The following is a 22,701-nucleotide window of genomic DNA, read 5'->3' on the forward strand; positions in this document are numbered from 1 at the left end:
CAGAAGTAAACTCGCAGTGGCGCACAACGTATTGGCGTTGATTCTAACAAAACTATATAGGATATATAATTTCTCTTATCGAGTCGGCGAGTGTTATGGACGTGGATTGTTTTAGGGGCGAGTTACGTTTTTGAGATATAACGAGAAGCTACACGCTGGCAAAATCGAGGTTGGTTGTTTCGTTGGAGAGGGTAGAGGGTTAATCGTGTTGCGAGGTGAGATGAGAAACTGAGAGGTTCGAGTTGGAAATGGATAAGTATAATTCCTTGGCCATTCGACGATTTTATTTATCCATTTCGTTTATTGGTAGGAACTGCTTAAACGAATAATAACGAACAATGATTTTAATATTGCACGAATGTGAAATTATATCATCTCGATACTTCATCGATATCAGGTATTTTTACTGGAACGATGATTCTCTTCAAAAGTATATTTCCTAAATTATTTAACATGCCGATATGAAAATTTCTGCGTGTATTGTTACTTAACGTTATTCAAATAGTTACTATTCTAGTAGCTGTACATGTATGACCAGTTATTATTAAGCGATTCTTATAACGAGGCTGTATCATACATTCACAGTCCACGACCATGTCTCGCTTCTTTAAAATCTCTATCAATGTTAACATCTGCCATAAAAATCTCGTATCAAACGGAAGATCTGTTAATTGTTAATGTCTCCAGCAACGCATGAAATTTCAACTGAACGAAAAAAAATCTTACAATTCCCTCAAACATTCCGCAAAGAAACACCCAGGAAAAATCCTCGCGGTTCTATCGAACGTAACGTTCTACATACATTCCAAAGCAAACGAGAACAGACGATGGTTAAACGATCGCGAGGTGCATTCGTGGGAAAGGAACTCGCTCTGTTTAAGCGAGATAAGCTGCTCACTCATCGAAGCTAGTTGTAGCGAACGTGCAAGCAAGTAAGCGACCAACCAACCAACCAACCAACCAACCAACCAACCAACCAGCCAGCCAACACTGGCAACGGCCTTACCTTTTCCACCTTGGACGGCCCTGCGGTGAGCAGTTTGATCGACTAAATTGCCGGCGGGCTGTCAGTAACACCGAGCGTGTTCTTTGCATCCTCTGCGCGCAACGCGCGAAAACCACCTCTCGAACAAGTCCGATTTCCACGGTTTCCTGGGTTTGAGATCTCGAACACGTCGAGGAGGGTTGGATGGTTTTGGTAACGCTGGCAGTTCCACTGCCTTCGAGATCTCGCGTTTCACTCCGGGTAACACTTGGGCCGTGTTGCGTTGAAATTCGGATTTGCCTGTTTCGAGGCCCCGGTGAACGTTCTCCATGAAACTCTATTTTCCTGCTTCAGCGAAACTCCTCTTCGCGTTTCAATCCGCGTGCCTGTTCCTGGCCTGTTGGTCCGCGAGAAATTAGTTTACAGACATTTCGACGCCCAGCGGTGTCACGATGAACGTTTCCTGAACATTTTTTAACGGTAATTCGCACCGAATTCCGTTCGTTATATGCGCTCCCACAATGTTCGCTGTGAATACTCTTTACCGGTAATACCGCTGTTTCTGCGTACATGGTTTTGGGTAATAACCAGATAATGGTGGTCGCGGTGTTACGTTTGTCGTTTAACGTAGCGTAGGTCTCGTTTCTTCTTTGGTTTTTTATTGGGGAAAATTGTTTTTGTGGATTTTTCAAAGGACTGCTCGTGGAAATTGAATTATGTAGGTAAAAGTTGATGAAAGCTAGATGGGAATAATTGTTTCACGTTCTGAAGGTTACAACGAGGACTGTATTTTATATATTCTTGTATGTTTGTTTGGCTCTTTGCATTTTTACAGCTTCAAATTTCTCATAAATACATGGGAATTCACAGTTATGGTGAATATCTTTTTTCTTATTATATCAGGTGAAATTTATTGCATAACAATTATTACTGCTTGTACGTTGTTGCATGTACAATGTATCGTGTTTTAAGGAATTATTATTTAACTTGACGATAAACGTATTTGTCTTAGTTAAAAATGCTCTTGCTCGAAGTTTGATTTATACATGAAAGTTTTACGTATATGCAAAGTTAAGAGTTTTACTTACTAGCTCAGTGAAATAATGCTTTAATAATCTTCTTTAATGAGAGATAACATTTAATTACAAACACGATATTTCGAAGAAAATTTATAATTTATACGCTTCTGTTGAAATGCTGCTTACGACAAGCAGCAGTAGACTTCTTACTCCTATTAAAATGGCATTCAGCGCGCGCTTCAAGGAAGTGAAGAAACGTACCGGTTGCAAAAGTGATAATTTCTATTTCTCTGATTTATTCCGAAGCAAATATAGTCCCTTCGGAATATTTCATTTAGCGATACCAAATTACTCGATTTTCGAATTATTTAAATTATTTCACGTATACAAAGTAACAAGAAATATTCTTTATTAATTCTTATGTCATTCTCCTGCCAGTTTTCTGCTCTTTCCTTCTCTGTGTATTATCGTTGTATGTATGCGCACGTGTACCTCGAGTCTCGAGCTTTCTTAGCCGAGATGAACTAAAGAGATTTTTGAAAAAGCTGCGAAATGCCAGAGACAGTGATACAATTTACTATCAGCAGCTTTGAACAGCTAAGACTTGCTACCTTTCTTTCAATTTCATCCTTGTTTTTGTAATTCGGTGGATAGAACCATCTTTTACACATTTCCTTCCTGCAACGTCACGTTTTTAATAAATATTAATAAATTGCGTTTGCTGTAATTTAGTATTTGCAAATCCATTTAACGATGATTGAGCAGTAACGAAATTTCGATTTCGACAGTTTCACTGTAATTTAATATATTTGTAAAATGATCCTAGAATAATTTAATTATAGTATAATATAGGCAAATAATGTGACGAATAAAGTAATATTAAATGGTAAATAAAAACTGTAAATGATATAAGAGAATACAATTACAATAACAGTAAAATACAATTTTAATTCCACCACAATTGAATTCATTAAAACTAAAACTATCTAGTTTGTAGATAATTTAATCGCAGTAAGATAACTAAATTTCAATTTCGGCATTTTCAACGTCGTCTAATATTTATTTCCAGCCGCTGGAATATTGACAAACGTTCGTAACGTTGTACAATTAGTAACGTACATAGTAATTGCAATTTAATAAATAATACATTGAGTTTTTCACTTTTAACTGTACGTAAATTGTAAATCTCACGAGGTATAATAAGAAGAAAGCTATTCGTAAAACAATGGTAAAATCAGCAAACGTGGATTTCAACGCGATAGTGCAATTTAATTCAATTTATATAATGGTAAAATAATGAAATTTGAATTTCATGGTTTTAACACAGCATCGTATATTTATTACACAAACATGAATGATTTATGTAAAGACATTTCGTTTATGTTTCGAAACGTGGAGATAGCGTACAAATTTCTAACGTTTATCACCTGGCAGGGAAATTGAATCGCGTGAAAAACGTAAGGATTCTCGTTACATCGATACTGACTTAATTGAAATCGAGTATCTAAACGAATAATCTACATGGCAAAAATTGTTCAGCTTTTTCATTTCAAAGTGATCACATCGTACTGTGGCTGTTTTAATTTATACAAGAATCATAATTCTTCAATATTCCTGTCTACTCGCAGTAATTTGCACTTCGATGCGTCTTCACATTTCCTGAAATGCTTCTTAAAATTACATAAAAAGCGTCGTATCTCATTATAACGTAGTACTAATTTCAGGGCAAATATTCGTACAGTATAATTAGACGGATATTTTTCTTTTTATTACTGGAAAATTATTCAAATTACTACAGAATTTTTTATGCTAACATTAATCGTAAATTAATTGATAAAAATTTTTGCATATTTATCTGCTTGCCATTTTTTTTATACTATTAAGTTTTTTAAATTGTTTAGAAGTTTTATATCGAATCAAATTACATTGAAAGTTATATAATATTCCTATTTCTCTATTAAATTTCTCTTTTATGTTTTCCTTACATTTTTCTTTATTATCCTATATTTACGGTATATTTTCACGAACTTTCAATCACAAAGAGAATTTCCATATTTCTGATCGAAAGTAATTTACTTTTTTCCACGAACAGATATTATTTTTGTCACGTACACTACCATAGCTAGTCACAATTAAAATACGTACATTACTGTGCGAAAGTTCGAAATTAGCTCTCGTTATGAACCAATGAATTTTTCGTTGGCGTTCGCGAGATGTATACATACGTTGCGAACGAAACTGTTTGCAGAATAGTGATGGATCTACATATGATTTGTATTTATTCAAACGTGCAACGTTTCATTTTTATCGCGCTCACTTCGCGTTTCCACGCTACCTTCTCAATTGCTTTCGAAATAGTATCGAGTTATGTGCATGCCATTCCTATAGCGTCAGTTTATCCAATTTTCTTACACGCCAGATTCTTTATTTACATAGATCTGCCTTTAAGTTTAAGCCGATATTCTTAAATTTTTACTTAAATTGATATATTTTAGAGTGTTGACATGATAATTTAATATACATAATTAGACACAAATGCTCGTGAATCTTTGACATCTTTCACGGTTGAATTCCTGAAAATCGTAGCTGAAAAAGTTCGTGGAAAAAATACGTAGCATATGCGAATGTTATGCGATTTGAAATCTTCGAATAGATTTGCACAATTATATAGAATATTTTCGAAAGTCAGTGTATCGGCAGATAAATATAATACTTTTGCTCTTCATTGAATACTTTTACTAACGATATATGTATGCGATTTTTCATATCCTGTAGGTTACTGAAACTTTCACAGCTTTCAGGAATAAAACTTTCACTTTTTCTTTTACTGGTGGCTCGAGTATTGAATAAACAAAATTATGGAGTTTAATGATGTGAACGATGCAGTTAAGAAATTCACGTATACTGAGTTCTATAGATACGTTCTGCGTACATCAACAACGTTGATAGTGAACAAATTTTTGCACGAACTCCGCCAGATACGCGATCGATTGGATCTGAATCGCACGAAAGTCTAACAAATCCAAAGTCTGGGTTTCAGGCGCGGCTATATCCAAGCCGAGTATGCACATAACTCGTACTTCAATTCACTCGAACGAGGATCTCTGTTGTGTCAGCAAAGGAACAGTTAGTTAGTCGCGAGGAATGCGCTATACTTGTATCGTAGACGCACATGCGAAGACGCTCGTTATCCACGCATCGTCTGCCTTGTCGTCGCAGTTCGCCGATCAATTAAAAGTTGTATCTTCGACGTGATCGGAACCTTTAGCTCCGATTGATGCTGTCGCGTTACGATGATCCGATGACAAGCGGGAAATTTTTCCCTCTCGCCGGAGAAGCAAACGGCCCGACGATTCGACATGTTGTGACAGAAGACTTCGAAACGTATACGTTCGGACGAGCTGCGAATGGGAAAACAGTTTTCACGAATTTCAGCTGGCTTGTTAAACAATGAAATCGAGAGAGGTTGCTCTTCAAACTTTTCCCCTTTGTGTCTTTTCTATTATTTTTAGATAGCCTTTCTTTTTTATTCGGCTATTTAGAGTCGCGTCGATAATTGTAACGGGTACACAGGATTTATGGGAAATCTGCAGGCTCAAAGATGCATGTGATGCGCATAATACGCAGATATGTATGAGATATCTAAGGCATAGCGTGTAATTGTTAAAAGTAAATGTGACATTCAGTGGGTAAAATAAATTTTCGTCCAAGTTCCACTTTTTTAAAATTTCATTTATAAAAATATGAATTTTGTACTCTAATCAATAGCCACTCGTAGCTAGAAAATGGTTTATACAGAAATTAAGTATAGCGTCTTTAAATTTAATGTTGTAACGATCGTTTGGAGAATATGCCATCCAACTACAGTGTTTAAGAGATAGAATTATTTTCAAGTACAATCAGTACACTTTTTCTTAGAAAGCAACAATTTTTAAGGAATTATTTATATGTTTCATTCCATTTGATTAACCTGATTAGTGGAAAATACAATATTACGAATCCTAGGATTTCGTTTGAGAATTCCTATGCTTGAACCGAAACTCCCATTGCCGGACAATGATCAGAATATTGCAGTATCCTTTTCCCCATTTCTCTTTGTGTAACAGCGCTCTATTTTTGCTTGTTTTGCTTACACACTCTCGTCGAAAGTTAATGTGCCGTGACCAACTGGGATTCCGAGGTTGTATTTCGTGCAACAATTCGACTTCCTCCTCTCGATAAAACCTGCGCACTCTATGCAGCCGTACGAAAGTATCGTTATGTGAAACGATCACAAGGTTCCAATAAAAGTGTGTCTGTAAACCGTAACGGCAATGAAACCAACATCTTTTTCTCTTCTTACCTAACAATAAGCTACACGTAATCATGGAACTCAACCAATCTGTATAGCAACGCTTGTTAAATTTAAAAAGGTAAATTTTAAGAAAATAGCATTTTTATAAATTTGGAAATTTTAGAAAATATCGGTGTATTAGAAAAGAACGATTTTTAGAAATTTGCAAACTTCAAAGGATATATAGAAATGTCATGAAAAATTATTACTAATAAGTGGACCAAACGTTTATGCAAATTTATATTTTTACCAAGACCACTAGAAAAATATAATTCAGATAGAAATTTGTTTCAGCTTCTAAATATTAGGTATACGTAATTTTACTTTGGATTAAACTTGTTATAAATGTGCGAACATTCGCAATCTGGTCATAAATTTCATTACAATTTTAATATCGGACTTTTGCAAAATTTAGATAGTATTTCTTTATGTAGGTTTAATCTATAAAAAAAAAACGAAAAAGATTAAGATCTAGCTATTAGAGATCCAACGTAACAAGATGGTAGAAAAAGATTCCAGTACTTTATTATGAGTTGCGCGTATGAGGTATGCAAATTTGTTTAATCATAGATTTAATGAATTTTGAGATTTTTTCCAGAAACGTAGCACATTGAATTTATCTCAAATATTTTGTTATCGATCCTCAAATCTTTAGATAGATATAGGAATGTATTTTAACGACTAGAGACATAATGATTTTAATATTAAAATTCAACCTTGATCGTCCATGATTTTCTCAAACTAAGGATTCTTCAAAACTACTTCAAAACTGCTAATTTAATATTTATCAATTCATCGATATCCTAGGTGGAATATTCTTTTCAAACGTAAAGATAATCGAAATAGAATTCCGTGTAAAAGGATGGAGGCATCAAGGATACGTCGAGACATTCCTTCCGAGGAATAAAAATTTTTCGTTTGAGGCTTTGTTTCCGAGAAAATCGACTTTGAGTATTCGTTCGGTACGCGTACACTTTATCACGTCTCGTTATAACGGATCTCACTGTAGATCGTTGTCTCGATGGAAAAATTAAAAAAAAAAAATTTTTTTTATTCTATATTTTCGACTTCTTTTTTCGCGTAGAATCACCCCCTTTCCGCTTGTACCACCAGTTACCAACCACCCTGTATATCCTTTGTTGTCTTCGTCTATGAAATATTATTTTTGAAAATTATTTAACGCATCCAAATACGTACTGCTTTACACGCCACTCGCGTTTTCTTTAATCTGATTCGTTGATTACGCAAATTCAAACGATCGTATGTCAACGATACTACAATAACTAATGAGTCTACAACAACGACGATGCTTCTTTGTCAAATATTTTTCAAGAAGATTAAGCTGCATCGAGGATTAGTATGAAACAATACCTGATAAGTATTCTGCATGTATCAAATTCGATGAGGTTACAATGCAACGACTTGTTATCATATTCATCGATTTTTTGTAAGGTAGAGGGGATTAAAAATTACCATACGATCGCATTTCATATTCGATTGATAGTGCGGCGATTTCACAGAATTTATTTCTTGAATTGTTTCATTTCTTAAAGTGGCGAAAGATAAGAATATCTATCTTGCGAAGTTGAAAACTACGACGCTTCATTGTTTATAATTGTTGTGATAATATTAAGTAAATAATTTTACTACACTAGAAGTGTCACTAATTCCGTAGTTCTTTAGCTTTTTGATGTCGAAACGGTTCAAACCGGTAGGTCCATCCCGTAATAAGGTCCGTCGAAGTAGTTTCAGGCATTTAATTAAAGTCGTCCCTTAAAAGGGTTAGAAACCTTTGCTGTCACTGCATTATTCATACTCTTTTCTCATTGAACGTGTAAATTTCTCGTAAACTTCTTTATGAAGGAAAATTATGAAGTTTCTTGTTTTAGTACCATCATGAAGAAATACATGATCATCTGCGATTATAATATATTCCAATGGATATTAATATTGTTTCGCGTGAAATCATAAAGAAAATAATTTCCTATTATCTGAAAGTATATGAAATATTTTCTGAAAAATATTGACAATGACATTTTATCATGACTTCTATTTGCTGTGTATATAATTATAATTTCAAGAAGATAATTCTTTTTTTTGTGCAAATATATCTATTACATATTTTACAGAATATTAGTGAAAATTATATTAATTTAAAACTACATCTATTTTTTGTAACCAATTACACGAGTACATTTTATGGCATGTTTTTTCATTGAAAAATGTCGAGCATCGCGACAATTTCAATAAGCAATTTTTAACAAGTGATTCTGAATTAGCAGGAATCAAATTAATTTAGTATACGGTGGAGGTACAGTATATCCTTTTTTAATATTTATGCGTTATTTTTATTTTATTTCTTTACATTATATTCTCTCGCATTCGAACGTGTTCACAATATGTTGCAAAGGATTTTAACGAAACTTTACATTACATTTGCTATACAAATACAATAACGCTAATTTTTCTCACGTCCAAACACGTCGACGATAAATTCTAGAGAATATTAATAAAATTTTATATTATATTTTGTTGTGAAATTTTTCAACGTTAATATTTTTTCGTTCCAATGTACAATATTTACGGTACATTCTAAAGGACGTTAAATTGAATTTTTACATTAGGTACATCAGGTAAAAAGCTAATTTTCCCTCGTTTTGCGTATTTACAATCGCGTACCGCGGCGAATGTTACGTAATTTTTCATTTCCTTTGCTCCATAGTTTTAAAAAGCTAATTTTCTTTCGTATTGCTATAAGTCGGTTACACGGGAAGCGAACTGAATTTCACTTCGCAGCTTTTTCATACTAAATATTGATACACCTAAGGCATATATGCATTTTCGAGCCATTCGTTTCGATTTAAAAATCAAGAGAGGAGTGACTAAAATATTCACGTTTAATTAAAATATTCACGTCAAATATATTTTCCCAGATCGATCCTTCGCCATACGATCGTTTCTTTGATTTTATCGAAATTTCGGCTAAAAATTGGGGGGTCAAAGACCTTAGTTTTCTACGACTTCAGGGATTACGTATGATCAATGGGAGAAGAAAAAAGATCAATGTTGATAATTATTCGTATGAATTCAAAAAGTGATGGAATATTTCAAATGAATGTATTTATATCTTTGCATATTTCAAATATTTCAATTTCGTACAAATATGCACATTAAGCTGGCTAATCTCGTTGCCTAATAATTTCCAACAGTATCCTATATCTATTGCAATAAAATATTTTCCTTTTCTCTTTTCATTTCGAGAAACTAACTTCGAGAAACATTTCTAAGTGAAACCTTATGCACGTGCGTGCACATGCTAAAGCAAACTTCAAAATCTTCAAATCTGAATCTAAATCTCATCTACACGACCAAAGATTTTCAAACTGATTTACTTCGATCATTTTCTTATTGCACTCCGGGCGAGCGGTTTTTTAGGGCAAGTTTGCGTAATTACGAGGATTAATTGCTCGCGCGACAGAACCACTTGCTTCGGTCCCATTTTCGCGCGATTCCAGCCGAGAGAGCACTCTTCGGTTCAATAGCGCCTGTGTTTCGAAGGAATTTCTCGTCAACCCGTTTCCGACACCGTGAAAATATTCTGCGCGATTTCATAGTAAGCCTGCTCACATCTCCAACATTTCCAAGCCGAATAAATCGACTAAAAGCGAAAAGACCAGATTTCATCGAAAGACGTAGGAAAACAAAACATTTTCTAGGATTTTCGTCAGCTCGGCGATAGTAAATAAAGTAGCGTATTTATCGATATGTGTACGTGTATTTTGATAAACGATAGGTCAATCGTGATTTATAGGAGAAGGATTTCGTTCGGTAGTTTTGAATAAGAAAAAGATTTGAATAAGATTCTGCACTCTTTGACTCGAAAGACCTACAAAGTACAGAGAGATTTTGTAAAGAGTATGGAAAGAATTCTTAAGGTCTGCGGAAGTTCTTGAAACGTCCAGAGGGAAATTCTCTTCTTAAAGCGTCCGAAAAGGAAATCCTTAAAAGCCCCGGGAACTTCGAAATCTTTACAGATCTGTGCTCCATACCTTGTGATATAGCGCTTGTATCGAATACATCCATCTTTGTTATTTATTACGCTCATACTTCTTACATTAGATATAGTAAATTTACAAAAAAATTCCAGATACAGAATTTCGATCGATGTACGTTTAAACCCTGAAATGCTAGAAGAGGCGAAAGTTTACTCTGTAGCGCATCGTTTTTCGAATTAAAAAATTAATAAAGTCGAACGAGGGAAATTAAATGTTTCGTTTAGTAGCCAATATCGGAGTCGCTTAATATCGCGATGGTCAAAATTTCATCTATGATTGAATTTAAGGGTTGACAATATTAAATAATATATGGTGGCTCCTCATCGATAGTTCCTGATTGAAATGCATTTTCATTTAAATTCTTGTTTACAACAAACTTCATAATTTCACTTCATTGCATTTTATATTCTACCAACTTCTACTTATGCAAGTATATATATATAGTATAATGCAGATACAAACTATCAATGTCTCGATGATTTCTTATTGTGTAATATTTTTATTATATTTTATATATAATTAATTCTTTTCCTTCTGTTTCAGGTATGTATCCTTTGACAGTGTTCTTCTAATTAACTGCAAGTTTGTGAAGGTTGTGAAGGCGATGTATGGTAAGAAGAATTTTTTTTTTTAATTTGTAATTATATAATTTGCATGCTCTGGGAAACGTTCTTCGTTTAATCTTCTATTGTCATTGCACTCTATTATGTACAAAATTATTTTACTCGCGTCAAAATATTTTTTTTTTAAAGAATTTTTGGGATACGTAAAGTACAATTAGTTTGAGTTACTCTGACGATGAGTATAGAAACTCGTATTATGTACAAGGGAGAATACATCTTAGAATTTCGTCGTTGATGTGTCGACCATTTATTTGACGTCAATGAATTCAGAAGTTCGGTTGAAGTTAAGACATTGCTTCTGATTTCACTGACTCTGTGAATTTTAGGCGCAAATTATACTTGAGAATCTTGCCACTATTGAGGAAAATTGTACAAGTTCGTACATTATTTTTTATCGGTCGATGTTCGGAATAGTAAAATCTACAAAAGAAGAAAATTCTAGAAATAGATTTTTATTAAATCTTTTAATTCTACGCTGAACGTTCACGAACGATGTAACGTCTTTGGACTTTCAAACATTCCACTCGATTTACAATGAATCTTTAAAAAATTTCGTGAATGTCGTAAAGAATCTGAGGTATCTGAGGTACAGAGCCAGAAAAGTCAAAGCGAAATTTTGCGATATTGAAACAACCCTATAAACCATGACCTTTCGAATTCTATGTAACTTTCATGGGCATAGTTATCCAAGCGTAGACCCAAAAGCGCGAAGAAAGTGGTAGAGCAGCTTCTTGCATAAACCATACGCACTATCGCTGATTAAGAGGAACATCTACCTTCCAAGCGCACTAGCAAATCGGTGTATAATGTACGAGACACAAAATGGATACGTGGTTTTCATTTACCGCAGGAAAAACAGTAAAAGAATTTAGAAAATCAAATTAGGTCCTTAAAATTCGTTGAGATATAATGCAATAAAAATTACATATATATTGTATAATATAATAAAAATAATACAACAAATATATTGTTTAGAGATAGTAAGTGAAAGTATATGCTTTTTTTTTTTTAAATTCAAATTTAGGAATTATAATTCCATTCTTTGCTTAACGATTTATATTTCCAAAATTCCAACGAAATCACGGAATTAGTTTCTGAGAAATTAATCTTTAATTAATCCTACTAAAAATATCTAAGGAAGCAACAATTCTTTTAGGAACGTTCCTATGTGACTTTAGAGACAGCCTTCTTTTTTTCAATTTCTACTTAAAGTTATAAGTCACTATAAAGTCGGAAAAAATTTGAAATTTTACTGGCAAAAAGTCGATTCAAGTAGATTCACGCTTAATCCAAAGGGGAGGAAATTCAATCTGGCAAACTAATTTCCTGCAACTCTCTCGTTTAATTAATTCTCGTATAAGTATCTGACTTTTACAACCCGATAAACATTTCCCGGTTCTTACAGTCGAGCAAGTATTTCAGTCGATGGATTGTAGTCGGTCAAAGTTTCGTACCGGATTAACGAATTCGCTTGTAAATTTCGACCGGCTTTGGAAAACTTTCCAACCCTTCCTGCCCGGTTTCGTGGCTTCTTCTTCTTCATCCAGCTACTCCTACCAACACGTTCAAATGTTCCGGAAGGAAATTGTGGATCTTCTTCCTTTCGATTCCAATATTTTCCGCTGTCTTTTAACTCCTGTGATTCACTTTTACGAGACAGTCTGTTCGTGTTATTCCGTCTGAAATACACGAAAAAGTCGCATCAAGTGTATTCATCTGTGTATCATTTAGTATGATAATGAAGAAAGTTACTTTTAAGTTGGAATCTAAAAATATGAGATAGGCGAGATAATGAACAATATAAACATACTGTTTCGAATTTTGTAATGGCTTCTTTTCGGCATTCAATCCTTGTATTTTCATTGATATTTTCCGACCAAATATTGATATATTAAAATTAATACAAAGTCTCATACAAATTGTAGGAGTATGTTATTTGATTAGATTATTAGTCGTAAGATACTTTTAAGTGATAAATAAATTCATTTTGTCATAAATTCGTTACACAGTAAAAATACTTTGATTTGTTCGTTAAACTCTTACGATGTTTCGAAAATGATTCTAGTAGATGAAACGCGTAAACATTTATGAAAATCCATTTCATTAGACGATTTTTTAATATTCGGTTAAAGCATAGTCTAAAATTCAGACACTATTAATGTTATTCATTTTTCATTTCAGTCTTTCTTCTGGATATAAAAAATTATCTTTCTACCTTTTTTCACAACCGTGGCAAAATATTTGTTAAACATAAAGTGGATTAAAAATATAGTCGAAATGCTACATTTTTCGGAGATTAAATTCCGTATTTCGACTCTCTGTATAAAGGTAACTATAATATCGCAAAATATTTACCATTTTTGTGCCACATATTTCGTTGAAAAAAGAAAAAAAATACGGAATGTGTGTTTTGAAATGATAAAAGAAACTGATCGATTTTGATTAATTTTTGCGTGATTTTTTTTTTATAAATTATTAACAACAAGAAAAGGGATGAAAAATTCTACTTTTGAGAGCGAGAGCCCAACGAAACGATTAGGGGTGAAACGCGTGGATGATCGTTATTTTCCACGATCAATTGCCACTCGTAACTGCTTTTGCTGGTTAAAAAAAGATATAAATCGAGTCCTCCACAAGGGAAAAATTCCAGCTTTTACATTCGAGCACGCGAGGGGGTTAAAGTATCGTAATAATTGCTTCAAGTGGAAATTTTACGCCAGCGGCGTACAATATCGTTTATCAGCGATCGAATTGCATTGGAATTCCAGGAAAATGCGAATTATATTCGCAAAGAACGTCATTTCTTCGTTATAATGTGAAATTGTAAGGTAATATTGTAATCTCGATTATTGAATTTTATTACTTTCATCTTTTTTAATCGTTGCCTGAATTTTATTTAGTTTTTTCGCGTAAATTTATCCTGCGTATGAAATAAATTCCCTTTTTTAATATTAAAAATATCACCGAAAGATATAATAAATATTTGTTATTCTCTCTAAAATCTCTCTTTTTCGTATGTTTTGTAGTCTTAGCATAATTAGAACGATTATCAATTTTGCGAAACATCGTAGATTCGAGAACTAATGGACAACTAAGTGATTGCGGATTTTTCCATTAGGTGCTATTGACAAAATCCGCAATCACTTAGTTGCCAACCCAATATTTCCAAAAACTTTTGTCTGCCTGCATTTAACAAGTCTTCTTTTGTAACAATATAAATATATTAAAATATTCATTCCTAACCATTAAGTAGTATCGCAATTAAAAAAAGAAAATATATTTATCGTGTTTTTTCCTATGATTCTTACTTGGAAATAACATGGTTGCATTTTTAAAATTCACCATAATAATAATGTTTGTACTATACGAGTGAATAATTACAAATGAAAAAGTTCAATTGTACGCGAAAGTTCGTTACGAGTTATTTTCATAGAGTATCTGTAGATTCTTCGCTGGACGGAATCGACGAATTTCGAACTCGTTCGATCGTATCCGCTGCTACGTCGTATTACCGTGGCAAGGTAAATCGGCTTTCGAAACTCGTGAAAATTATTAATGTTCTCCATTAGGCATTATCCTGCTCCTGGCGGGAGCGAAAAAAATTACCGTGTCTGAAAACATTTCAATAAATTCGATCCTCGCCGTATAACATTCGACGCTAAAACGAGATAAAAGGTAACGAAGACTATTAAATAAAGCGTTGCATATACCATGATTGGGACACATTCAGAATCATTGATCACACAAATAGGTTGCTTTAAATAAATTCAAAAAATTTGGAAGTTGAATAAGATAAGATATTTTTAGGTAAATACAAAGAATAGAAATTTTCATAAAATTCTGTTAGGAAAAAGGAATGAAATTTATCAGCTTCGAGAGAATAAAAAATTTAGTTTCGATATTAGACGAACGTTTTTATAGATGAATAAAAAGGTCGTAAAATATGAGAATAATAATGAAAATTAAAATTATCAATTCGGATAATGAAAACACAAAACAAATTATCTATTCATATATTCAAGAACAAGTGTCAATCAGTCATCTTCAAAGAATATTCTAAATATCCTAGAAAGGTATCTTTAACTAAATACAAGTAATTTAAACGTTTAGTACAGTGTTTGTACAACATGGTTTCCGTAACAGGATCTACGATTCAAAAAGGACTCTTCGTACACTTGCGACGTGTTTGGTCTTTATAATTCTGTCGTCATCGAAGATAGCGGCCGTTTAACCGCTAATTAGCCCAAGCACCCTGTGTAAAACGCAAAGTGCGAAGTTCGCTCGCGTGGAAACTCGAGAAGTGTCTCTTCATCGAGTTTCAAGAAGCGTGACAGTCCTTTACGAAATTCAGAAAATAGTTCATTTGCTCTCTCACCGCCGTTAAATTTTCATTAAATTTAAGGCAACATCTCTAACATTCACAGTGCTAGGAAACGTGTTATTTGAGGTATTTCTTCTTTCGTCCAGAGTAAGAAACTAAGAAAAATGGACAAATTTTAAGAAGATATAGAATCACAAATGAATCACAAACCTACTGTTTTATTGTACCACATGTTACATACAATGATTAAGTAATATGTATAAACTGTGTTCAATTACGTAAAATATTCTATTTATTTATTTACGTAAAATATTCTACATATTTAGTGTTATAAATATTCCATACCTTAATTTTCTCATGAAAATCTCACATGCCTATTTGTGGTTTTAATATGGCGCATGGATTAAAAACAAATAGACAATGAACACATGATCCGAGTTACTGGAATATGTTCTACCGAGTACGAAACAGTTTCATGTCGATATTTCCGCGGTCATATTTTCCCTCGGACTTATTAATTCGCGAATTCGGCCGCAGTTTGCCGAGCTTGGGCTTTTAATCTTCGCTCCATTAATTATTAAACCGGCTGCTAATTAAAGACTGGAAAAACAAACGCGCCGTTTCCCCGTCCCGAAGAAAGTAATTTAACAGCACCCATATTATTTCCCATTTTCTTCGCGTTCCCCTCGCCCATTTTTTCCAATATATCTTTTCTCTTCTTTGTTTATCGAAGCAAACGTCATATTCTTTCGTCCTCGTATCTTTACCAATAACCGGTCATCCGTATCGAGATGCAACAAATTTTAGCTATTCCTTTCTATTCGAGATTAATTCAACTACAGTGATTCATTCATAATTAACATCGCTTTCTCTCAGAGAAATGTTATATTTCCGAGATGGAAAGAGGAAAAGTTGCGTCATTCCGAATTACGAATAAAAATGTGTAACGATACAACCCTATCGAGTACATGAGACAAAAACGCCTTCGACTGGCACAAGGGGTTAATTACATTCATCCGCGAGCAGACTACATTCCAAGAGATTCATCCGGTTATATCCGCCGGAGAGCCGTTAAAACGACCGTGGAATCGTGCTCTCCGCCACTTCATATCGTTCCATCAACGACGCTCGAAAACTAATTATCCGGACAGCGATCGTTTCCGATTAATTACCCATAAAACACGCGCGCTCCATGGACATTTTTTATTACACTTTTCTGCTATTCGCTGGCAATTTCAAAACGACAACGTTCGCTCAATGGTAGAAGAAAAAAAATGCCACCCCTTTGGTTTATCGTGTTTCTATTGGACAAAACATATAGTATGGTCACGGAGGAAAGAAAGAATCTGACGAGCACGTTTTCCTTAGTTTTTTCTCATTTTAGTGCCAGCTTATGATGCGGAAAGAATATTTTAATATAAGATCGTTTGAAAAACTACCGTATATTAGTTTAAATCTTATCTTACCTTAAAAATATCTTCGTTTAAAAAGATTCTTAGGGTAGGGAATATATTTTTTATAGGAACGTTTTTTAAATTGTGAAATGGTTGGAGAAGATACATGTTTAATCTCGAGATCAAGTAAAAGAAGGATTCTGGTAAGAGCAGATAAATCATGGTGAATTTAAAGATTGTTGCTCTGTAAAGAAAATGTCACATCGTGCACCTCAGCGCAGTTGTGAAACTTGACAAATCCGAGGATGTATTTAAAAATTTCGAGCTAAAAAGTTAAAAGATTTCAACCTACCCGTAACTATCTTTGCGACTATATTTTTATTAAAAATTTAATATACGATACAAGTATTTACTTTTTTACATTTACCACTTTAAGCATACGATAAGAGTGAAATATGATTGCAGTGTGAATATTTTCCAGTTCCTGTACTCGTTTTTTCCAGTTTGGCTTCAAATTTTATCCATATAATTACGATAGTTCTGTCTCGTTACAGTGATAATGAAATTTCAAAATGTTTTATCCGTTAAATGTTTCGTGTGTAATTATCCAGATACTTTGAGTGTGAAAAATGAAAAAAATAGAGAAAAAGAAATTATAGAAAGAGGGTGAAAGAGAGAGAGAGAGAGAGAGAGAGAGGGATGAAAAGGGAAGAGGCAGCAGAAGAGGGTGGGCTTAGTGATCGCGTAGCAACGGATGATCCGTTAAAACTGCTACATGACAAGTCATAATTCTGACTGATTAAACATGCATGGCATTTACTATACACCACGATTTCGTGACGTGGCAATAACGTGGTTCGTACCACCCTCTCTCTGTCTCTCTCACTCTATACCTGACAATCCATTCTCAACCTACTCTGCCTATCGTATTTGCTTCAATTCGCTTGTTTATCCGCTAAATGCACGATAAACAATGGATCTACACCGGTCCGACCAATAATGGCGGCCTTAGCGGCCTGGCCAGGGCACGAACAATCGATTGCTGTTTAACTCTCGCGATTCCATGGCTGGCTCATTTCAGAACCAAATATTTTTAGAAAGATTAATTACCGAACGTATACACTGGCTGGACAAAGTATTCGCATACCACTGTATTTATTACAGCATTCGCGATATAGTAATTAATCAGATTCAAACATATTGAACTTCGTATGATTCAGTAATTCTTTTATAATATGAGAAAATTTGATGCTACGAAGATGAAAGGTGGCAACATTTTCGAATTTTACGATTCTGATATTATAGATTCGAAGCTTTCGTATTACAGAGCGGCGATTTCAACGCTCCACAACTCTAAGATGTCCAATTTCCAAGCTCTGTACCTCGAAATCTTAGGATTTTTAAGTTGGAGATTCGAAACTTTTGAAATGCAAAAGAACTTTCGGCGGCTAAAAAGGGTATTTGGCACGCTCAGAGTCACGAGGCCTATCGTTCCGTGGAAAAGTAATCGGTCGATCGGTAATTGGATTCTCCGATGAGCAGCTGATTGTTGATAACTTGATGGATTCCTCGTGAAGCAGATTTTTCGGATGTAGCTTGATTGTTGAATGGGGTTGTTTTGTAATGGACGAGTTAATATCGCACAAGGATGAAATTGGTCGATGGTAATTGGATTCCGTGTTCAATCAAATGTGACGAGCTAGTTGTCGAGGAGTCGTTGGTCTTTGTGGCAAGGATTTTTTGATAGATGCTTCGTCGGCCAACGAGATGTTGAGCCGATGAAATTGTAAAATTGCTTCCGTCTTGAATCGAATGTAACAGATCAGTTATTACATATTAAACTCGTGGATCTTCCGAACTTCTTTTTTTTTATTATTATTATTGTTAGTTAAGGAGGAAATTTTTGATAGATTGACATTTGTAAACCCTTGGTAATTTAATTAGAAAAAAGAAGTTTGTCGAGAAACAGATTAAGCGAAAGCAAGGAAAACAAATATAAATTAACACCATAGTTAATTGAGAAAAATGCAAAAAATACATACAGCCTCTTACTATCTTGCGAAGCGAAACTTTTTATTTACATGAAATTGGAAAATTTCGTACTGTGGGAAAAAATGATAATACGATAAACGTTCTGTCTCCGGTGTAAAGATTGTCGCCACGATTTTCGTAAGTTGGATGTCGTCGTTTTGTTTCGACCGCATTCAGCCTCCGGTCTTTTAATTTCCATTTTTAATTAGTAAATCCACCGAACCGTTTACCTCGTCTGCCCTCTAGGCCTCTTCTCTCTCGTTCTCTCCCCCTTTTTTTTATCCTCCTCTCTTTCGACGTTCCGCGTTTTCGCAGTGGCAAAACACGTACTAGGCGCGAGCCTGTTTTCGAAAACCGGCTGTTTCTCCTCGATTGCTGTATCATTTAATCAAAAATCGAACCGAAAACCGAGAGGGGAAAAATGGTATTTCGCGTTTCGATTGGAACGTTTTGCGGTTTCCGCGAAAATTGAATTTTCTTCTTTGGTAACAATTTGTGTCGTTGAAACCTGCGCATTGTATACGCAATTTTTTTTTTCTGTCTGCAGTTCATTGCTGCAACGTCAATTCGTTATCAACGATTTATTTATTATATGGATATACGCTGGCTAGACGATAGAAAGCTTTTATGTCTGTATCGTATATGTAATATACAGGGTGGTTGGTACCTGGTGGTAAAAGCGGAAAGGGGGTGATTCTACGCGAAAAAAGAAGTCGAAAATATAGAATAAAAATTTTTTTTAAATTTTTCCATCGAGACAACGATCTACAGTGAGATCCGTTATAACGAGACGTGATAAAGTGCACGCGTACCGAGCGAAAATTTAAAGTCGATTTTCTCGAAAACAAAGCCTCAAACGAAAAATTTTTATTCTATATTTTCGACTTATTTTTTCGCGTAGAATCACCCACTTTCCGCTTGTACCACCAGTTACCAACCACCCTGTGGAACACGTTGAAATTTCATTAACAACGTAAAGGACAACTGTTATGATTCTACATCTTGTAATTTCTATATATATTCTTTGATCATATATTCTTAAATCTACTATAAAATATCAAAAGTAAAATAAATTCTGCATCATTTAAAAGATAAAATACGTTCTTGTCCAATGTTCGTTAGTATCCGTAAAAATATGAATTTACATGGAATACCTGCTGCCAAATTATTAGATATTATTTTAATTATCCAATATCTATATATTTTGCACGCGGAACCGATGTTTGATCAATTTTGAAAAACGTATTTCTTGAAGAAGTGAACAACGTATAGCTTCTAATCAGCGAATCAACAAGGAAAGAGGAGAAGACGGAAATTCACCGGTAAAATGAGACTTTCTTTGCCAGCTAAACACGTACAGTTAGACAAAATCCCGTGAATTCGTTGTTTATTCTAGAAGATACTGTAAACGTGCGAGGGGTGTCCACGGAATAAGATACAAAAAAAAAATATTCGATAGGATTATCGGCCCTTGCCTGAGTTTGAGATCGATCTGTGGAAGCTGCTTAAGGTAAGCTTACGTCAGTTTCGTTGTTTCTCGATTCTCTCTGGACCGATTTTACATTTTCTAAAGGATATTCGCTGCTGTGGCACGGATTTGGCGTGGATTGCAATTTACCGTCTATCGTTTACCTACATATTTATATAGTTTTGCTAAGTAGACGCGAAGCTTTTAATCAACGCATCGATTAAAATGGAAGGAAAGACGACGAACACAATTTTTTATTGTTCTACATAGTATTTTTTTCTTTTTTAAATCTGGGTTAAGTAAGAAGAGAAAGTATATGAGATTGCGTTATTCCATGGTTTTATGGTACTTAGGCATTTTTGAATACATTTTAGTTTGGTAAAAGGAAAAAATCATCATCAAAAATCATAGTTGCGCGTAACATTTCAAGTCAAGTTTGAGTTAGGTAGAAGAAAATAGCAATATTGTGCTATGCTATGGTGGCGTCTTTCGGTCAAGTAATTGGAAAACAATGATACTAAGAACTAAGGATAATGATACGAGTACTAAGAAGATATTGTCCATCGCTGTCACATATTACATTTTGTTCGAACACATCCAAGCAAATGGAAGTAAAAATGATGCACTATCCTATGTTCTCATAGCATAGTATTTTTGCATAGTAGATTCGTGTTAAATAAAAAGAAAAGTGCAGCAGGATAGCAGCGACGCTATTATACTGGCAATAAGAGAAAGGAAGTATAGATTGAACGTTTCCCTTTATCTTGCGATGTTAGAAATGTTATGTTTAAGTTAAATTTGTATTAGGAGGAAGGAAAAATTCGGAAAAGACAATCATCGTACTTGTTGCGTCCAGGCTAAAACATAATTCTATCAAACTAGTTGTAAGTTGTCGAGTAGTTTTCCAAATCCCTTCGTGTCGAGGAAACCGATGGACCGTACTAAGAACTCGTGTTTAATCCACGGAGATTGCGGCCTTCGGACACAGCATGTATCCCCCCGAGGACCCTAGTTATGTAGATTTCAACATGGATGTTCTCTTAGCCGATTGGATAGGTCCGTTCTCGCGTAAACTTCAGGTATAAACTGCCATGCTGTCTGGACAGACGACGTTGCGATATTATCTCGATGTACGTTAGAAAAATTAGCAAATTTATTTCAAGATTTATGCAAATTGACTTATCATTTAAGAAAGAATAATTAATTAACTTATTATGCAAATAGATATCAAACTAAAAGTATTTGCAGCTGGACGAAGCTTAGCTGACGTATAAGGAAAAGTGTAAAACACCTCATTGGCTAAAAATGCGCATAATCTTTGGTGTTATATATACACAGGTAATTTTATTCTATTATTTGTACTATTATCTCCTCAGCCTCGTATGTATATTGTATTCATTTCAATGAATGAATTTATTATGAATTTATTATATATTATAATGTATAATATAAATTTTGTTATTTCGTGAGCGCCAAACGATTTTTAGCGTTACATTATAATTTTATCGATAATTACGTCCGCTTTCGTGTACGTTACAAATAACAGACGCGTTAATTTCATTGCTTTAAGCTCGTTTTATCGAGGAAAATTATTATTCGATAGAATCGTACAAAGTCGGAAGACGTTCAACGCCGGTCATTAGAGTCTACATGCAAATGTGGATTTAAAATAAAATGAATCGCGTTAGAAGAGCGCGAATCTGCTGTTTGAAAAATCAGTTCAAGCGTGCGTTCATCGCGAGGAACAAATGATGGACAGTTAATTAAAGACTTTACCATCGTATCAAGTCTGAAGTTCTGACCGGGCTGGTCCATCTAGCCGGAGGCAACTCACCGTTATTGTTACAAGAACTGCGGCAGAGTCAAATACTTCCAGAACACTCGGTGTTTTTCTTCAGAGTAAAGTTTGACGAAACTCGTGGTTAGCTGTTCAGATCACAAGAAACTGAAATTATGATCATAATTTCAATTACGGTTAAATATAATGTAATAACGTCGTAAACATGCTTTTCTACGAATAATGGAAGAATCCTTGCGTTCTGAAAATTGTTGTCGCGATTCTGTCGACCAACGAATCTAACACAATTTTAAATTGAATCTTTAGAGGCCAGCAGTTTTATTTGAAAAGCAAACAGATTGCCAATTCTTGGAGACTCGTTGTAGCTTTCTGCGCCTTTCTTTCTCATAAACAGAAAATGTGATGGTTAAGATGTGTAAAATAATTTTACGAAAATATTGGTGTTAGTTTCACGACGTATAATCGACATGTGTAACGTTATTTCATTAGCGTCCTTACTGTTTGTCGTGCCCGTTAAAGCGAAAAAGCCCGTGTCCATGAAAGCTGGGAAGCAGATTAATTCAACTCGCTGGAAACCTTGTTTCAACCGTGTCTCCGACGTGGCGAAATTAGACAAAACTATGTTTGAACAAACATTTTAACGCTACGTTTTCCGTACTTTGGAGTGCGGGCAA

General features: G+C 34.5%; 1 protein-coding gene across 7 annotated transcripts in view; it reads left to right on the top strand.

Moving 5' to 3' along the window:
• Positions 1-22,701, top strand: part of LOC126866137 (tudor domain-containing protein 1) — a 308,571-nt gene that overhangs the window by 128,106 nt on the left and 157,764 nt on the right. Inside the window, exon 2 of one of the 7 annotated variants that reach the window (XM_050619311.1) lies at positions 10,936-11,003. The exons of the other annotated variants lie outside the window; for them this stretch is intronic. Coding sequence (XP_050475268.1) covers positions 11,001-11,003 — 3 coding nt within the window. The 5' untranslated portion in view covers positions 10,936-11,000. The remainder of the gene's footprint in view (positions 1-10,935; positions 11,004-22,701) is intronic. 7 annotated transcript variants of the gene reach the window in all.

This window comes from Bombus huntii, chromosome 5 (assembly GCF_024542735.1).
Source record: "Bombus huntii isolate Logan2020A chromosome 5, iyBomHunt1.1, whole genome shotgun sequence".
Taxonomy (NCBI): Eukaryota; Metazoa; Arthropoda; class Insecta; order Hymenoptera; family Apidae; genus Bombus; species Bombus huntii.